General features: G+C 44.5%; 2 protein-coding genes across 2 annotated transcripts; both read right to left on the bottom strand.

Moving 5' to 3' along the window:
• Positions 1–1,715: 1,715 nt before the first annotated feature.
• On the bottom strand, positions 1,716–5,618 carry LOC124676850 (FHA domain-containing protein FHA2-like). The gene is made up of 3 exons (XM_047212874.1): positions 5,042–5,618; positions 3,299–3,462; positions 1,716–2,152 (listed from the first exon to the last, which is right to left on the bottom strand). Exons 1-3 carry the CDS (start codon positions 5,604–5,606, stop codon positions 1,955–1,957), a joined length of 927 nt encoding a protein of 308 aa, XP_047068830.1. The 5' UTR covers positions 5,607–5,618; the 3' UTR covers positions 1,716–1,954.
• A 5,502-nt stretch (positions 5,619–11,120) lies between these two features.
• LOC124672401 (transcription factor PCF6-like) lies at positions 11,121–16,797 on the bottom strand. The gene is made up of 2 exons (XM_047208636.1): positions 15,464–16,797; positions 11,121–11,548 (listed from the first exon to the last, which is right to left on the bottom strand). The coding sequence occupies exon 1, from the start codon at positions 16,795–16,797 to the stop codon at positions 15,496–15,498; it is 1,302 nt and encodes a 433-aa protein (XP_047064592.1). The 3' UTR covers positions 11,121–11,548; positions 15,464–15,495.
• Between the last annotated feature and the right edge of the window lie 3,887 nt (positions 16,798–20,684).

Below are 20,684 nucleotides of genomic sequence, written 5' to 3'. Positions count from 1 at the left end.
AGCGCGGCATCCGGAGGCTGCCGGACTCCTTCGCCGACTACGTCGCCGGCGACGATCGCCCGCGCACGATGCATCTGCGGGAGGCTGCGTGCGGCTACTACCGGTGGATCGTCGACGTGATCTACGACGCGCGCGGCAAGATGTACCTCAACATCGGGCTGGGAGAAGTTCGCGCGGCACCACAGCCTCCAAGCCGGCTTCATCCTCCGAGTTCTCCTACTTCGGCGACAGGGACATGAGCGTCAAGGTCTTCGACGAGACGCGGTGCCGCCGGGACTACCAGGGCGACAGCACCGACGAGGAGGACGACTGAGTGTTCTTTCTTCGCAGCGAACACGTGCATGGAGGTTTCTGGATGTTCGCCTCCTCGGTAGAACCAACAAGGGCACCATCCTCCCGCTGGATTTTCCAGTTTAGGTTCTTTCTTAGCAGCGAACATAGGAAACCTTCGATGCACGGCCTAGTTAGGTTTAGTTTCTTTGCAAAATTTTATATTTGTGTCCACGACGGTTCAAACTATGTATTAGTTTGTGGAAAACCATGTGCCTGACTGTGTTTTCGTGTAAACCACGTTCCAAATTATGTATTAGTTTGTGGAAATTGAAATAAAAAAATCAAAAAAAAGTATTTTAAATGTTTGGGGGCGGCGTTTGGGGGACGCGGCTGGGGAGCGACGTCCCCCAAAGGCGGCATGAACAAAACACGTCCCCCAAACGCTCAATCCGGCGCGGTTTGAGGGACGCGACTGGAGATGCTCTAAATTTGGTTCTCAGGGATTAGGTACTGACGCAACAGACAATATGTTATCTGCTGTAAATTTGGTTTGTTACCTATAGATATGTTTTGGTTGTACACCGTCAAAGTGGAAACGCTTGAATCTTGGAATATTGCCAGTTGGTAACTATATGAACTGACTTTTAAGTATATCTACTGGAACATGGTATGCACTGCATAGCAGTCCTAAAAAGGGATGCATTTCCCTTCAAGTGAATACACAAAAAATGTTAGGAGGGCTTCTATGTCACATCCATAGCTATACCAGGAAGTCGGGCAGTTGTCATGTACTCATGTCCCAAACATGCTGGTTTCACGAACCGTATGCGTATTCTTAATTTTGACTGCCCACAAGCCTTTCATAGTGCAACACACTTCAGCAGCAGGCTCACTTCTATGCTGAAGTGGACCCAAAACTTCGAGGTTTTAATGCTGGCGCAGTTGCAATCGTTGTTACAGATCAATGACTTAAACCTATGCATTGTTTCCGTTCTGTTTTTTCGTTTTCTAATTAGTGGCACGTGGTAAGAACTGAATCAGCACCCATGGTTATCAAAACATTTGCTACCTATGCCAACCGAAGAAAAATGTACATGAACTGCTTATCGAGCACCTAGGTGGCCAGGCCAGTGCGATGATACAGGAATAACTTCTTAAACTCTGGAAAACAAAATATGGATACGCCAGAAAGATACATATGACAAACATTACTTCCATGCTCTTCTAATAATTAATTCCACAAATCATACAAAAGCATATGTTTAAGGTTAATAGTAGAACATGTACTGGGTAAATAGAGGTTAAGCTCTCAGTTTCCTTTTAAAACTATATTTTCTGAAAGGACCTTTCAAAATTATGTTCTACTTCTCCAGATTTAACTAAATACTCCTACAAAGATGGAAATATGTTCTGGATGTTAACCAAAGACAAAGGCAGTCAGATCAACAAACATGTGAATTTCCAGCATTCTAGCACAGCAGGATTGCAGAGGTGATTGCTCTTGGACAATGCATGCATATATAGGTTTAAACACGGACATAAGGCAAGATTTAACCAGCAAATCTATATCTACCCTGAGCTGGTTCTCACTGTCTACAGTAGAAGAAAAGAAGAAGAAAATGTATGCTCCAACCTGTACTAGACATAAGGAGAAATCTGTAGAAACTTGTCATGGTTGCAGCTAAAGCAACGAGACAAACTCTGTGCTTTGTCGCCCTACTTTTCTCATGTTGATCAGAAATTGCTCTGGGTACTTCCTTAACAGCACTGACAGTCCATGCCATGGCCTACCTTCAGTTTCACTCGCGGGCCAGTCTTCCGACGTCAAATATTTTCGCACCCTGTTGTGGTGCCATAAGTTGCCATACTTCTCAAACATCTAAAACAAGAGTGTACTTGTCAGAATGGATACAACATGTATGAACACACATCAAAAGCTGGCAAAATATGACTGAACATAGAATATGACAAACTCATCATCAAAGTAGGAGCACCAAAAAAACATAAATCAAAGGGGCATTTTGATGTTACAGATAATAAGCAGAACTCCAAATTACTCCAGAAATAAACCCATCAAAGAAACACACTGTTGACTAACCAAATCGAACTATCAGCTAACAATCCAGCCTGATATGAACAAATAATAAGTATTCCAGACATTATAAAATCAGTGCTGGAGAAACTATATGCTTAGAGCTGGTTGCATGTATACCAGCTATTAACGGATACGCAAGCACATCACTAACAAGATGATGTAACAAGGTTGGTTGTCGCCAAACGGCTGGTCCAATAATACAGCTAATTAAATATAGTGCTCACCATAGACCCTGGAAAGAACTGATTTCCAGCTCACTGGTGAGTGGTGAGGGCATGGTCTGGCACTCCAAGCCAGCCAGGTTCGAACCCCAACGGGAGTGAATATTGCAACAGAGTTTCTTGCTTTTCTTTGAAAAACTATGGATACCCCCACAGGAGTGAATATTGCAACAGAGTTTCTTGCTTTTCTTAGAAAAACTATGGATACCCCTCCCCTTTTGTTTTTTTTAGTAAAAGGTCCGCAGCAGGAGGATATAGATAAGATATCCTAATAAGCAAAGGAAGGTTCTATGTGTTTCATAGCCACAAGTAAAGGTGGTGTGGTGTGTATCATAGCTGACCATTTCGATGAAGGAAGAAAGCGATGTCTTTAGAGCAATAGCTAATCAGCTAGTATCTATAGACCATTACAACGCAAAGAAAAAAGGGGTGGCAGATCACAGATTACTGTGTTGACCATTTCCTTCTGAGCTAAGCCCAATAGACCACGAGTCAGGAATGTTTGGTCAACCAGTCTTGTTACCAATGGTGATCCACAAACATATTGTGTTTCTTTATACAATCGTTTGAAACGGTAATTTACAGACAACTGAAAGTGCAAAGTTCACATAATTATCTGGTGGCGAAATGACTAATCAAAACAAACATTAAAAAATATGATGCATACAAATTGTTTTTAAATCTGAAGGAACAAAAAAGAGAAAATTACCACTTCATGAAGCTTGTCCATAGGCACCCCTTCCTGAGGTCCACAAAGATCATGTATAATAGTAGCAGCAGAGGAGATAACATCTTTCTCTTCCAACTGCAACAGTTGTAGGTTATCTGCTTCCCTGTAACTGTAACCCTTTGATCCTGGCTCTGACCTTCTTGCTGCACAAAATTAGAAAATTACTGGTCTGTTTTGACTTTTGACATGCTATAAGACCAATTTGAGAAAAATTCATAAAATAATTGAAAGAAGCTGATAGCCTGTGAGATCATGGAATAAAATGAACATAACAACTGCACAAAAATTGCTGAAGCCAACCAGCAACCAAATCATAGAGAATATCTAACTGCATTTGCATTTCTCATAAAAAATGTAAGCCAATAAAAAGCTCACTTTGTTGCTCTTAATCCAGATCACTTTGGCGGCTTTCAGTTTGCTTCTATGGCTATTATGTTTAGTGCATTTCTCATGATCACAGCAGGTAACATCCATTAATAGGTATGTGTGTACAGCAATTGAAAACTGCTAAAATTTGGGTTGTGCAATGTATTTTGGGGAAACTTAAGTCTCAACTCTACTTCAACTGAAAACAAGATAATGGGGACAATGATTTCAATAGAGAGAGATAATGGGAAAACAAAGATTTAAAAAAATATGACAATTGCCAACAGCGAGTAGATACTTTCATTCTTTTTTAAAATGCATCACTGTTTTTCATCATCTGTAGTTAACATCTCGGCTATCATCTATTGACTGTACTATATGTCAGAGCAACTTTGCACACAGCATGTGTACAAGTCAGTGAAATCAGTTTCAACAAATATATAGTGATCAGCTTTCCAAACTAATTGATGTCTCAATAGTACAGGCCAGTGTCGTCGCTTCAAGGATCATGTACACACATAGCTTTCCATGGTGGTATTGATGGTGGTGTCACACCTCTCCTCTCTCAAGTGAAAAAAAGTACTCCCACTATCTTCCGGTTCAATCTTACTCACATCTCACTTGAACTACCTCGTAGAAACAAACTAATAAGAGATTTAAGTCTTGCTAAAACATCTCTCGAAGTGCTTGAATAAAAGGGATAATTTGAAGAACTAAACATAATAGCCATAGAAGCAAACTGAAAGCCACCAATAATATCCAGGTCACCAACTGTAATGATTGTAATATCATTAGAGAACTTATTTACAAGAAAGACCTGCCAAAGGCACATATGCAAATCATTGGAGTAATCGCTAAAAAATTTATGGTTTCTGCAATCATCCAGCCTTATGGTCAATTTCTTACTGTGCAATCACAGAGGAAAAGACAGCGCAAAAAAATAAGAAAAACCAACATATAACAGGAATGGCTAATGACATGCCATAATATTTAAGTCACAAGTCATAAGAAATTAAGCAACATGTTACCAATAAGAATTGTAATCATTAACATTGTTCAGAAACTAGACATCAACAAAATTCAATATGCTTCCTAAAACTGTAACCAGTACCCTACTTTTGATAAGAAACCAAACGCAATCAGATCCAGTTGAGGTACACAGGAACAAATGAACAATACCCAACATTGCCACAACAAAGGCCCTATCCAATTGGAGCATCCTGTCCCCATAAAGATAAGCATCTGTGGCATATCCTAGCAATTTTACCGATGGTTGCAAATACATCTCAAGAGGCAGCAATCTAATGTCAATACATAAGAGAGGTTTCGCAAAGAAATAGACATTGCAATACTGACCAAAGGGTCCGCCGGCGTCTCCGTTCCTTGACCGCTTAGCCGCCGCCGCAGCCTCTTCTTGACCTTCCAGAGCATCCTCTTCCTCATCCTCCTCGTCGTCAGAGGGAGGAGGCGGTACAAGCCGCGGGACTGCGGCGCGGCGAGGGGCATCCGTGTCGAAGACGGAGCGGGACGGGAGGAGGAAATAGAACTGGGCGTCCCCCATCTGGAGGAGGTCCTGGGAGTCGAGCTTGACGGGGGCCGAGCCGGGCTCGTGGAGGACGCCCTCGACGAGGCAGCCGTTCTTGCCGAGCACCTCCAGCGCGAAGCGGCGGCGCACAAAGTCGTAGAATATGCGCGCGTGGCGACGGGAGACGTTCATGCCGCCGCCGAGGATGCCGAGGTCCACGTCGACGTCGTCCGGGGTGTCGTCGCCGTGCTGGTCCTTCTTGCGGCTGTGGCGGCCGAGGATGATGGAATAGGTCTGCATGTAGTACTCGAAGTCCTCTCCCTGCAGCTTCGCGAAGCCTACCTCCAGGTCGGACGCCGGCGCCGAGGCGGCGGCGGGGCGCCGGGAGTTCCCCATTCGGTGATGATAGGTTCGGTTAGGACCGTTTGATTGTACTAGGGCAATTTGGAGTACGCCCGTAGATATTGCTTGTAGTACTTATTCATACCCGTATATACAAGTACACCACGGCAAAACTCGGGCCGGGCCTGAAAAAGCCCGACATGAAAAGGTTACGACTGAGCCTGACCTGGCCCGGCCCAAAACAGTGAAAATATGTGTTAGGTTAGAAAATAGCTCTTAGGATTAATTAGTTATTATTAGTATAAAATAAAATAGCCTAATTTTCAAATATATAAGAATCATGTACTTTCAAAAGTTCGTTAGGCTTTCAGACAGGGCTAGAACATTGGGTTTTGGGCTGGGTCTATCGGGTCGAGGTGCTACTGAAAGGATTCTCATGGCCAAATATAAATTTACAAACTAGTCCCTAGAGTCCATGGTCTTCCCCATGACCAAGGTTTAGTCTGTATATCTATGGGCTACAGTAGTACGCCCCATCCAGCGTGCTACGACCAAAGCCCGAGGGACCCACTTTTGGACTCCACCTACCAAACAAAATGTGTGATGTACCCACACTCTAGGCAAATGAAGGTCTACCATATTCAACATAGGAAAGGGCATAAATAGATGTTTGTTATTCGAACCAATAAGATCTTTACATACAAGAGGAGGACACGTAAGACCCACGTCTATATAAAGGAAAGATGACAACAAGGAAAGGGTCCATTAATTCAAATATTCAACATTGTCATGCACACTGCAGCCCTAAACCCTAGATCTATCTACTTGACGAATTAGTCCTTCAACTCACCAAAAACCCATTGTAAGCATACATGGGGAGCGGGTCTCTTATGATTAATATGAGACATGAGGGGATTAGATTTAGGGTACATAAAAGGAAATTGACTATAAAGCTCTGCGGATTTTGAGGCGCCACTTGTTCGAGTGGCATTGATGTCTACACACGCTTCTATTCTTGTAGATAGTGTTGGGCCTTCAAGTGCAGAGGTTTATAGAACAGCAGCAAGTTTCCCTTAAGTGGATCACCCAAGGTTTATCGAACTCAGGAAAGTAGAGGTCAAAGATACCCCTCTCAAGCAATCCTGCAATTACGATACAAGAAGTCTCTTGTGTCCCCAACACACCCAATACACTTGTCAGATGTATAGGTGCACTAGTTCGGTGAAGAGATAGTAAAATGCAAGTGATATGGATGAATATGAGTGGTAATAACAATCTGAAATAAATATGGCAGCAAGTAAACATGAAGTAAAACAGTAAATAAACGGTGATTCGATGTTTGGAAACAAGGCCTAGGGATCATACTTTCACTAGTGTCACTCTCAACAATGATATCATAAAGGTATATAGATATAAGCACCTCACTATGCTACTCTGAACTACTCTCCGGATGGATAACGAACACTAATTCACCGCGCAGGGGCTGCAAAAGCAAACCTTAAAGATGTATTCCCAAGTAAAATAACGAACACCCCACTCCATCACTTTGAGCATTCATAGGAGGTACTAACACACCACAATTTCATAGAGACGTCCAACTCAAATCATAATTCAGTGAACAAGTATTCTGTGAAATATAGCCTAAGAGACCCACACGATGTACACACTGTCACCTTTACACACGTGGGACAAGGAGTCTCCGGAGATCACATAAGTAAAATCCACTTGAATGACATAACGACATCTAGATTACAAAGCTCATGGTCACATAAAGATCACACCATGGGAGAGAAAGATAGACCACATAGCTACCGGTAGAGCCCTCACCTCAGGGGGAGAACTACTCCCTCCTCATCATGGGAGTTAGCAACGGCGATGGAGATGGCGGTGGAGTCGATAGAGATGGCTCCGGGGGCAATTCCCCGTCCCGGCAGGGTGCCGGAACAGAGACTTTTGTCCCCCGAATCTTATATGCGACGACGGCGGAGCTACGGAACTTTTCGTGGGTGGAGGCTGGTATATTTAGGGTTTTTGCGTCGGGAGCTTTATATAGGCGGAAGGGCGAGGTCGGTGGAAGCCTGGTGGGCCCAGACCACCCCTAGGCGCGGGCCAGGGCCAGGCCGCGCCTAGGCATGGTCTGGCCACCCTGTGGCCCTCCTCCGTCTCTTCTCTGGACTCCGTCTTCACTCCGGAAAAGAATAGGAACTTTGGCTTTTGTTTCGTCCAATTCCGAGAATATTTCCTGTACAACTTTTCTGAAATACAAAACAACAGAAAACAGGGAACTGGCACTGTGGCATCTTGTCAATAGGTTAGTGCCGGAAAATGTATAAAAGTGCCACGAAGTGTAAACAAAACATATAGCAATTGGTGTCAAACAAGCATGGAGCATCAAAAATTATAGATACATTTGAGACATATCAGGCATCCTCAATGCCCACTTCACCCGGTGCCAACGGTTTCACTTGGGGGGTTGACCGAGGGTTCACCGAGTGGAGCCTTACTCCCAAGATCCTTCATGTACATCTCAATTTTGCTAAGCCGATCATTGAGATCGGAATCTACCTTAGCCTTATCAAGGGCTTCCTTGGCCATCATTTCCCTAAACTCTTTGACTATATATTGCTTAGTCTCATCCTCATCATACGAGAAAACCATCTCCCTATTTAGGCGGTAAAGCCCTTAGAAAGAGCCTTGCATGTCATTCCAATTGAAAGGATAGAGATGGTAACCTAGAGGGGGAGGGGGGTTGAATATGTTCTACACATTTTTCTTTAAATTCTTCTTGCAATAGGCTTTGCGGAATAGTAAGTGAGCCTAATGCAAACTAGGTGAGGCAACCTAGATGATGATACAAGGTACTTCAAGAACGAAGGCTATCACAAATATAAACAACACAAGTAAATAGATCGGTTAGAAATAATCTAAGCAAGCGGAGACGAAGATGTATTCACATGTTCCCTTTCTTGGGAGGAAGGTACGTCACGTTGGAGGGGTATGGGATCCCACGAAGGATTTCCCAATGCCACGAAGGCTCGCCTTTTTCTCCGGAGCCTATCCCACGAAGAAATAGCTCGCTCACTCGTGGTAGACTTTAAGGTAGTCTCCAACCCCCCCCCCCCCCACCCCCCAAAAAAACTTCTTCTTAGAGCAAATCCACAACCCGGATGCTTCCGAGTGACCCTAGTAGCCTAGGGTTTCCCACAAACCCAAGAGTAACAAGCTTGCTCAATGAACTCAAGGGGGCATGAAGTTTGGCTCGGTGGGATCGTAGACCAGGACCTCATCTTGCTTTCTACCAAAGGAATTTGACTTTGGTTGGGTAGAATGGAAGATCCTCAAGAATTGATGTTTCAACAATAGTGTGAGAGAGAGAGAGCACAAGGATATGATATGAATGGTTGACATAAAACTCTCAAGCTGGAAGAAGGTGCATTTATAGTCCATGGAGAAAACTAGCCGTTTGGGAAAAGTCATGCGACCCAAACCGGCGGTAAAACCGGCGGCGCCGGTTCCCTCAATGATCTGGTTCGACGGACAAACCAGTACTTCGGAATCTGCGCCGGTTTGGCTGCATGTGATGGCTTGAAATCGTTTCAGCAGGAGCCGAAACAACTCTCTGATATGCCTTTCGGCATATACCGGAGCAGTTCGGCACATGCCGAAATGTTCCGGCGAGGACCGCCGGTTTCTACGACAGGTTTCACCGAAACCTTCCCAAACAACATTTTCTCCAAAAGCTAAAACCACCTAGAGAGTGTGATGGATGTATTTGGTGGTAGTATGTGTGTATGGCTTCTACAACATGTCCAAGAAGCTCATTGATACGACCCCTCTTAATAGTGTGGTATTTCCTATTGACTCAAATATAAATCAAGAGAAATAAAAGCCAAAACACAGGTGCTTCTCTTGTATTGCAAATGGGGAGTCTCTCATCACCTTCCAACAATACTTGCTGGCTAAAACCTACGTAGAAACTCATAGGTAACATTAGTCCACAGTTTAGCAGAGGTGTCACCATTAGCCAAAATAACGGTTAAGGGTAAAATACCCTTACAGTTGGTAGGCTGTCGTACCGAGACAAGACAAGAGGGGTCAATGATGCATGTAAAATGCATACATGAACTTTGTAATTTATTGACACATATTCCCACATAATTACATCTTATATAATGTTATGTCATGTTTTATATTGATTTATGGGGATTTTCCAATGATCCCCTTATTTTGGCTATAACTTTTTAGAACCGGAAAACCCTGTTTTGTGTATTTTTAACTTTCAGGGACCTAAACAAACTCGAATTAATCGGAGATTTTTTGAGGCTTAATATTTCGCGAAAATAAATACCTAGACATTGGAACCTCACGAGGGGAACCCGGATGGCCGAAAGAGGCCAGGTGGCGTGGCCCGGGGGGGCACGCCACCCAGGCTCTTTCCCTCCCCGGACATGCCAGCCATCTGTCTTCATCTCCAGATTTATGTTTTGACCTAAAAACGCCTATAAAAAGGATCCCCTATGCATCTCAGGAGGAGAGCGCCGCAGAAACACCAAAACACCAAACACAGAGGCGGAACAAACAAAGATGGGAGCGGGAACTCCACCGGAGCTGCCATTGGAGGGATCTCTACCTTCTCCAACATCTCCATCATCATCACCATGATGAAGAGGGATTAGTCCACCTCTGGACTATGGGTTTGTGTCAGTAACTTAATCTATTTCTTTCTTGTTCTATCGTTGATCTAGTACCATATGAGCTATCCAACATGATGATGGTCATATATGTAATTCCTATATAGTGGATCTTTATTCTACGATTTGATACTTGAGATTGGAATCCAATTATGTGTAAAATGTTGATGCATGTAAAATGCATAAATGAACTATGTCTTTATCATATTAAATTCCTACATTTTTGCAACATATATGATGATAATACCATATTTACATTGGTTTATGGGGATTGATCAATGATTTCCTTTATTTGATTTATAACTCCGCAGAATAGGAATTTCATATTTTGTGTATTTTTCACTTTTAGAGACCTATATGGAGTCAAATTAAGTTAGGATTTTTGGAGCATCATTTTTTCATCGGAGGAAGCACCCTAGAACATGGAAGCACACCTGGAGAGGTCTGAGGCCCAAAAGAGCTCAGGTGGCACACCCAAACTTGTAGGGTGCGCCACCTAACCTCTTTCGATCGTCGATCGTCCAAATCGTATGATCTTTTCGTCCACCGACATATTTTAACCTAAAAAATCATTATATATGTGGCCCGTTTTCGCAAGCAATAGTGACAACAGTGTAAGCTGAAATACAAAATAGTGCTCAAATGCCTTATAATTTTTGATGCTCCATGCTTGTTTGACACCAATTGCTATATGTTTTGTTTACACTTCGTGGCACTTTTATCAAGTTCACTATGTGGACCACTCGGCGTGCGAAGGTGCTACTATAGACAACATATCAGTAGCTTCAGATACATACCTTGGCAATAGAAACGAAACACTGTAACAAACTAGATTTACACCTCATTAGACTATTAGAGCACTGTGTTCAGCACAAGGTAGATACAAGCTTACACCACATACATCTGATAGATTGGATCAATGAGTTCTGTTACACAAAACACAACAGAGAACAAGAAAATTTGACAGGGATAGCTGATCCCACAAGGTCAAAAGAGCTGCCGGTTCAGGGCGGCGCACATGCATCCGTTCACAATGTTTTAGAATGGAGAGCATGGCAAAGGAACTCCAGCAAGTTCTTGCTCCCGAAATACTTACCTCCACAAACAAAACTAATACAACAGGCAGAGAAAGAAAGCAAGATCATTTGAGGAACGATGATGAGGTTCTTCGATGACCACGGTACATGAGCGGATGATGGTCTGCTTCTAGGAGTGCAGGTATCATCCCCATTGCACTTATGGGGCTTCCAAGCCATGGATGGAGCTCACATGAATATGTTATGACGATTTTGCCGTCTCCACTTCCTGTCAAACAATGATGATTTCCATCAGATAAAGGCGAAAGCTACTTTTAAATCTACGTTGAAATGCTACAACAACCTCAAAACATGCATATGTCCTCAAATTATGGAATGAAAAGGCCAAGACTCTGGACCTATCAGTCTCACCATCGTAACTGGGAACATACATTGTACTACGTATTTTCAGATCTTTGGCTCAAATAGTTTGCAATGCTGAAAGGCATATAAAGGCTGACCTATGATACTTCAGTCTATACTACTTTACTTTAACAGAATATTCATTTGGTAGAAGGACTCTGGAACATTTCTCCGGACATCAATAAAAAACTCACAATAGCAGCATAGCTAGAGACGTTTATATTGGTGGATTAACACATCGTCCTGGAATTATTCTACCTCAATGGATATGAAACTTCACCTTCATTTCGCCCCTCAGGTCCATGTACAGCACAATGCCAATATATACTTAAGCTACCATATTGTGTAAATATGTTCTGTGAGTCCAGAGATATGTCGTAAACCATTGGAAAGATTTTGAAGACAGCAGATTGTAGTTCTAGCAAGTATACCCCGTTATGTACATAAATCAGTGGTCAGTAAAATAAACCATGGAAGATTTTGGACTCTCTTATGCTAAAGGTAGCTAGCAAGCACTCACCAGCTTTGCTAGAAAGGTAGCTAGCAAGCACCTTAGGGAGTATAAGAGATATGAAGACAATGGCAAACTGACTCAAGCTTTGTTCAAATGGTCTAAGAGCTTTATCAGCTTATTTAGTCTGATCCCATGAGTTTGGTTAGTGGGCATAGGTACTAAAAGTTAACTCTGCGAACTCATTTCATAAGCCCGGTCAGAAGTCAAAACTAAAGCCCCGCAAGTCACAAGCCACAAACCACCCACTACACATACCTTATGTAAACAAGCTAAAAGGGACCTAAGTTGCTGTTAACTACTGTGAGAAAATAAGCCACCTTTTAGCTGACTGACTTTATTTTCGTGATAAGCCTAATTTCAAGTCCGAAAATGCTGGATAAACAAGCACCAAGGTATCATTTTAAGTTCTCAGCTTTTTTTCATGCACATAATGTTTCCAGGAGGAGGGCTGTCTTGGAATACAGAAAGGAAAACCAAATTCAATGAGATCCAAGGGTCTAACGTCCAATTAGAATTTTATATAGCATTATTAAAAGCAAGCATAAGATATCAGTGCTCTGCTATATATTGCTTAACTCGACCTTTTGACGATACCATGTTTAATCTGCAGTGTCATTTATCACATTTCCCTGTCAATTGTCAAGTATGACAGCATGCATATGTGACACACGATAGTCGGTGCAGAACAGAACAGGCAAGTTACAAAAGGCTTTCTATCATAAAGTCACAAATATGATCCTGGTAATTGACCATAATATCCTCTAGCACATGGCATTATGAATATGATATTCCCTCTCGCTCTAAATACTCGTCACAGGTTAAATGAATCTAGACACAATTTTGCCTAAATTCGCGACAAGTATTTTTCGCTTACTCAGTTTACCATTGGTCGGTTCAGTGGCGGAGCTACAGGAATATTGATGGGCGGGCCAGCCCAAAGAAAGGATACTAGTTTGCTAAAAATGGTGGTCTGGGCTACTAATTTATAGAAAGTTGAACCAAATCATGGGTGGGTCATGACCCGGTTTTGCCCCTGTGTAGTTCCACCACTGGTCGGTTGATGTAAGTATGTTCTCTCTTGAAAGATAACTAAACAAATCTAAATACAACTTTAGATTGGCAACGTTATGTTACTTATGCCACCCAGCCTGCGGAAATGCTTATCTCAACCACTTAATTCTCCATTTTATATTCTTTCTCATCTTTCACTATTACAAAAATTTGATTTTTTAAATCACGGATGTTTAAAATGCGTACAACTACAAAATTTGGTGCTAAAATGTGACCATGTGTGTCCTACACAGAATAGAACAGATCGTGCATGTTCAAGTAACATACTATTCATACAACAATTGATTGTTTGTCTTTCATACAAAGCATATATGGTCATATCTTTTAGCACCGAATTATGTAGGTGTACATCTTATAGCGCTGTAACCCCCATTTCGAAAAAAAACACCTATAGATTATAAGTTTTTACACAAGGAAAAAAAGAGAATATGGGGAGGAGATCACAGCGAATAAAGAAAATCCACTTTAACCCAGCGCCTTCAAGGATTCTAGATTCTAGAAACACTTTTCGTTCTCATTATCAAAATAGGCACTGGCGATGCAAGAGATTACTATGTACATGTTGGTTATTGTTCACTATGTTATCTATGCACATGTAGGATGCTTATCTGAGGTAAAAATGGAAAAGGTTTGGTGAATGAATATAATAAACAACTAGGTTGTGCTAGCTAACTTAAGAGATTTTTAAAAAGCGCATAGGACCTAGTGGTCATATATATGGATTCATTTATCATGCTACAATGGTTAGCACAACTCCCATATTTTACAAAGGAATAGGCTTGAAAAGTTACAGCATTATAGCTTATTTAACGAAAGGACTCATTACATAATATTATTGTAAAAAAAGGCACTGGGAAAATGAGGTAAGAACCCATGAACCTTGTGACTCAAATGTGACCTTGCATTGTGTGAATGATGTCTAATATGTAGAATGTTGTTTTTTCATAATTGGTGTAATTTCAACACCCCAGGATTATCACTTGGACGTTCACAGTGAAACTTTTCAAGGGTAATCAAGTTTTGACAACATGCTCATACTCATTTAAACATTTTGTAGTTAGTAGTGTCCTGAAAATATATAGTCTGAGAAGATTGCTGTATGGTTTGTACTTTGATAATATAAATGTTTTCGCTTTGTCTATGTATAACATACCTGGGATCTTTTTGAGCAAATAACTAAAAGTTGACCTAGCAAGTTATCTCTTATTTACCACAGATCAGGAAATACATAATGATAGTATCCCACTAATGTTTTTTCATCCTTCCTATGGTTGCAGTATCACTCTTAAACCATCCATCGTTAGCACTGATGGCTCAACAGCACATAGATTGTTAGTATTATGACCCATCTCTAATATTTGCTATGCTCAACAAATAGCTTCCGACCTATGAATGCTAAAGGAAATTGGCATTCAAAACTGACCTAACCTTTTTAACAAAAGGAAATCTAGTTCTACTCTCCAGGTTGATTTTCAGAGCATCTGACTCGATGAATAAAAATAATAATAGGATGTATTAATTATAACACTGTAGTTCTAAGAAAAATATTATTCATGACATGCACAAGAATGCACTTTGCTAAGGTTAGCTGCATATTCGTCTCTTCTGAAAACATTCCAGTGTTTGCTGAATAAGGAAAAAGATTGAGAAAGAAATGTGCAGCTGCCCCTTCAGAGATGCTTTTAGAGTATACTACATGACAATCCTATGTACTAGGTGTCATTCTGCATTTCCTGTTGATGCATTTGATGATATAGCTGATCCCCTTCATGCAATACTAGTCCTAGGACAACGTAGGCTGGGCTTACTACAATTTAAGGCATTAAAAATCCAATGCCGGGTAAGCAGAAACCGCCCGATTGGGCTGTCTCCTGTGACATAATCGTTGGGGGGGAACAGAACACCAAAACAGATGCCTGTTGAGTGAGTAGCGAATTGACACCTGTTGTAAAGTTGAGGTTAATGCTGCTTCCCCTCTGAAGGTTTGACACTCGTCAATTGCACAAGAACAGGGCGAGTGTTTTATGGGATTTAGGGGCACAAGGCCACCTCGAGAGGCACCAAAAGGGGAAGATAATGATATGAAATTGGCAAATGGGCAAGCATCCTAGCCTTAAACAAATGCCCTAAAACACAAGCAGCCAAAAAGCAAAGGAAGCAGATGCATACTATGGAGATGGAGAGTTCATCACCTACCTACCATCCGAAGGAAGGGCTGCAGCTGTTGATCAGTTCTTGCCCTTGTCCTTGATGTCGGAGTGCCTGAAGCCGTCCCAGAGCTGCAACGCGGCGGCGGCGGCGGTGAAGTGGGTCTCCGCCGGCGAGGCGACCGTGACGGCGGGGCTGAAGAGGAAGGGTATGTGCGGAGCATCCAGCCTCTGGAGCTGCTGGTGGTGGTGGTGGTGGTGGCTGGAGAGGTGCGGCTGCGAATTGGACTGAAGGGTCCCCCTACTATTGACACCCACAAGACCCGAGGACATGGAGAAGTTGAGATTGTAGTCCACTCCTGCCGGACCACCGGGCGCGGGCGCCGCATCGACGGGCATGAAGTGGTCCTGCAGGAAGGAGAAGTGCGTCATCTCCGGCTGCGGCTGGCCGGCAGGTGTGAGGGTGAAGTGGTGCGGCGGCGCCATGGCGGCGGGCGCAATGTTGGCGAGGTGCGGGGCCGGGGAGGCGAAGGTGTGGGGCATCCCGCCGTGGCCGGAGGGTTTCCGGGTGAAGCCGAGGTAGTCCGCGGTGGCGGACGCGGTCATGTGCTGCCAGGAGCTCGAGGTGTGCTGCTTGTGGTCGGCGACGGGCGGGGTTGCGGCGGCGGCCGCCAACCCGGTGAGCAGCTCGGTGAAGGAGGCGGCCTGCGCGGAGGCGGGGGCGCGTCGGGCGACGAGGGAGTCGTCCCGGGCGTCCTTGTCCTTCACGGAGGCGCTCCGCTCGCGCGCCCGCTCCCTGGCCTTGACCCGGCTGTCGGAGCGAGAGAGCGAGAGGACGGAGCCCTTGCTGGTCTCGGACGTGCTGCTGCAGCCCGATCTCGTGAGCTGCTGCTGCTGCTGGTGGAGGTGCGAGGCGTCGGCGTCGGCGTCGGCGTCGGGGTGAGCAGCAGCAGCAGCATGTTGTTGTTCCCTGATGGGCTTGGCGTTGTTGTTGGCATGGGAGGCCGGGTGGTTGGGGAAGGCTGTTGCGTCGAGCGAAGGTAGCTTGTCGATAGCGGCAGCGGCGGCCTTGATGAGCCACTCGACGGCCTTGCTAGGCTGGTCGTATCCGAGTCGGTCCTGCAGGTCGTAGAACTGTATGGCGGTGGCGACGGAGAGGCGGACGCGTCGGTCGCGGATGCCCTTGGCCGTGTAGACCTTGCTGTGGCGGTCCTTGCCGCCGGAGCCCCTTGAGACGCGGTAGATCCGCGAGGAGGGGTTCTGCTGGTGCGGCGGCCACGGGACGAGAGCCAGCCTCTTGGCCTCGCCGTGGTCGTCGCCGTGGTCCGCTTCCGGGCGGGCCCGCTTGCGGCCGTTGCCGAGCTCGACGGCGCTGAGCTCCATCCCGGTGTGAATTCCTCCTCCTCCGTCCCCGGCAGCCCGCCGGCAGTGCCTCTCATGCCCTACCCAGAGCGCATTGGTAGCGGAATTCAGCCAGCCGCGGTGAGCCGGGGACAGGGAAGCGAGCGAGCGCGTGGAGCAGATCTGCGGTGGGAGCGGGCGATCGGCGGCTCGGCGGGCGATCCCGTCCTGGGGTGGTGGAGTGGAGTGGAGTGGTGTGGTGTGGAGTGGAGGGAGCACGGCGCGGCGAGGGAGAAGAGAGAGGGGAAGGGGGAGTGGGAGTGGGACGGGACGAGGGAGAGAGGGTCTCTCTCCCCCGATGTTATGAGGGGTAGCGCTAGGACAGGCGGGGAGGTGTGCGGAACGAGGCGGCTTATCGTCTAGTATCGGGATAGGCACCAGTAGGAGTAGGAGTAGACTACTGCCATTGCCAGCCAACAAGCCCGTCCTCCCCGTCTCGTCCGAGCGCGCCGCCGTAGCCGTAGGCCTTTCTAACGGTACCGGCCGGCCGCTGTCGGAGCGCGTCTCGTCGGCGTCGGCACACGCACGCACGCTGTCAGTGTCCGAGCGCGTTCCGGCTGGTCAATCCATGTATGTATGTAGTACGATAGTGGCAATTGGCATCGCTCGCTCACTGTCACGTCCATGCCGCCGATACGACTAGAGCGTGACGCGCGCGGCCGCCGCCCTCCGACCACTACTCCACGGTCTCCTTTTCCTCCAGCAAAAACACAATCAGGGCACGGCAGTCGCTACGAATTTGCTCACTCCATACGGTGTCCAGCAGCGGCGCAATCCGGCGTGCCCGTATGGAGGACTCCAGCAGCACCAGTATGGAGCGCCTCCAATGGCGTCCCCACTAGGTTTATCACCCAATTTCCCATATTCAATCGTGCTAAGCAGTTTTGTTAAGTTTTCATATAATTCAAATAAAATAAAGTTCAGCTACAGCAAGACTCCGGCAATGTCTACTTCAGTGTTCACAAATGCTCTACCAGTTCCTTCAAAAAAAAAATTGTTCTACTACAAGATAATTTTACGGTTGGTGATCTCGTTCTGCGTGGCGAGGAAATCAACAAGCTCCGTAGGTAGCTGATGATCAACAGTAATGATCACGTACAGACGAGTGATGCAGGATCTCCGCGCTCCTCTCGGTAATCATGATGTGCATGATCATACAAACATGCATCACATACCACATCTTCTTGACACCAGGATCTCCCTAGTGATCACTCTAGGTGATTAACTTATGCATGATCACACACGCATGCATCACCTCCCACATCTGCTCTTGAGACCAGGATCTCCCTGGTGATCACTCTCGGCGATCATTTTGTGCATGATCACGCAAGCATGCATCACAAATGTCGACCACCTTGAATAGATGTCATCGGCTAGGTGGTATCCTTTGGTATATTTGTGGAATTAATCTCATAGTTGCACTCTCGAGCATGGCCTTCAGTAAGTATTGCAAACACCGTCGAGCGCAATAGCATGTTCATGCCATTGTGAGATCCAGCCATGCCAAAAAAGTGGAAAGTTCTTACAAGACCAGTGCATGCAATCAATGCATTTAAGCATCCTAGAAAATCCTCTTGTAGCATTTTGTGCCATGGCATCAGTTGTTTATGCTTCATTGGGTCGTCTCAAATAGTGTGGTCAAAACACGACCATCACCGCCTTGCAAAACCGATACACATATAGCTTAAATGGTCATGGACTCATAAGTGCGTAGGTAGTCGTCTTGTGTATCAGCAAGGGCTCCATATGCTAGCATCCTCATAGCAGTGGGCATTTTCTCAGTTGATGACAAACCGAGCACTCCGATAGATACTCTCTTCATCATGAAGTAGGTATCGTACTCTCTCACACTTTTCCACAACTTCATGAACAATTCCTTGTTCATACTAAAGCGGCGCCAAAATTCCTTTTCGGGTACATGTTAGGTGGTCAACAAAATAGTCGGCATATAGCATGTCATGACCCCCATGTCTTATACCTTTCCTTGGCCTTCCTTATCCCAATCTTTGAACCTCCATGACTAATGGTGCGACATTGTTCAGCTCGCTCGTTTGTAATTGTAGAAGATAAATAGGATTGTCACGTGCTCATGTTCATAAATTGCGGCACTGGCTTACTCTTCCATGAAATGATGGATCATCATTTTGTTGTCTCTATCCATAGCGTATGAGTTAAACAATGGATAAATCAATCAACCGATCGGCAGCAAGAGCAACAAAGATCTAGAAATGAAGCATGTTGAGGCAAATGACCAAACACCTTGCATGTGAGGTTGTTGCGAGTCGAGAGGAACAACGAGAGGAGTGGGGATGAGGGTCAGCCGGGGCGGTGGGCGGTGACCATGGATTGACTTAGGCTCTGCGTCACAATCAGCGTCAAGGCGGAGGTGGCAGCGTGGTGGCCATTTGGGAGGGGTGTGAGAGGCCTCCAACCGAAGAGAGGCTAGAGGTAGCGAGGGCAGAATGGGTTGGGCTGCTGGCTAGTGGCACCACCTGATGATTGCACTATTGGTAGAGGTCTTTATGCCCTTGTTACCCTTTACCAAAGGATACTTGTAAGTTGCATTTGATTCCAAGTATGAGTGTTTTTGAGAGTATAGTGTTATGTGCGAAAGAATAATAATTAAAACTAAAGAGTGCTAAGAAAGAGACAATGGCTATGTAAAATTAATGAAACTGCAAGAAGGCTAAAGCATTCTCGGGGAGTGTAGGATCCACCACTAGCATCGGTTCTACTTATGATATGAGATCATTCTATACTATCCTTCATGTGCATGTATGGGAAGAGCTCCATAATAAGATGTTCACCCCGAATAACCACTGCAATGATTGTAAGCAAGTCACTCTGATGCCTCACAATTAAGGGTTTCTACATGGATATTGATATAAGCTTAGTGAATCCCTTCTTATCCCCATTACCCATGTGAATAGCACGTCGGCACATTATGTCACTTAGCATTGTAAATACTACCACATGACCAAGAATAGTTTCCTCTCTAGTCTTCTAAGAAAATATTACATGGCGCACTTCACATAATATCTAGAGAGAAAACTAATACATTCTCATTAACTGAAATTATAGATCATCCTTAATTCATATCATATAGGGTTTCTCCATCTCCCCAAGAACAAGATAACCTACTCGTACATATAGAGTAAATCAACAACATATCATAGGCATATGAATAGTATATGAATGTATGGATGAACTCAAGTGCAAATCCACAACGGCAATTGGAATTGCAAGAAGAAGGAGGTAAACGAGATGGGAATGGTGATGGAGATGGAGATGCAACTGTTTGGTGATGTATGATGATGCATTGGCCTCCAATGATCCATGTAGCAGCAAGGATGATGCCCTCTGCAAGTTCCCCCTCCATATCCTTTCCATAGGTGAGGTTTCTGTGAGTTGTGGTATCTCTGAATGTCGGATCTCAGATATGTCTTATGTGGTGAAACTATTTGACGAGGTAGAGGTGGTGCCACATGGTACATGCACGCGGTACGTTGATGATGTTGGGACTCCAAGTGCAGAGTGTTGTGTTAGCAGAGTATTTTCCCCACAAGGATGACTCGAGGGTTATTTCGAACTCTCGGGGGAGTAAAGAGTTATCTCTCCCTCTCTTTTTCTAGCAATCCTGCAAAATAAAATAAAGCCTTGTGTCACCAACTCCACCGTGTGGTTGTCAATCACAAGGTTTCGTGTAAGTAATAGTAAAATAAAGTTGTAACTAAAGTAAAGTAAACTAGACAAGTAAAGTAAACTATGTAAAAGCAGTAAAGGTTTGATTGTTTTGGGGTTTTGTGTGCAAATAAGATAACTAAATATATTTTTATTTTCAGATTAAAATAGTGCTGCAAATTGAAAAA

The sequence above is a fragment of the Lolium rigidum genome, chromosome 7, assembly GCF_022539505.1.
Source record: "Lolium rigidum isolate FL_2022 chromosome 7, APGP_CSIRO_Lrig_0.1, whole genome shotgun sequence".
NCBI lineage: Eukaryota > Viridiplantae > Streptophyta > Magnoliopsida > Poales > Poaceae > Lolium > Lolium rigidum.
The sequence above is the reverse complement of the archived record's forward strand: the minus strand, read 5'-3'. Positions and strand labels throughout refer to the sequence as shown.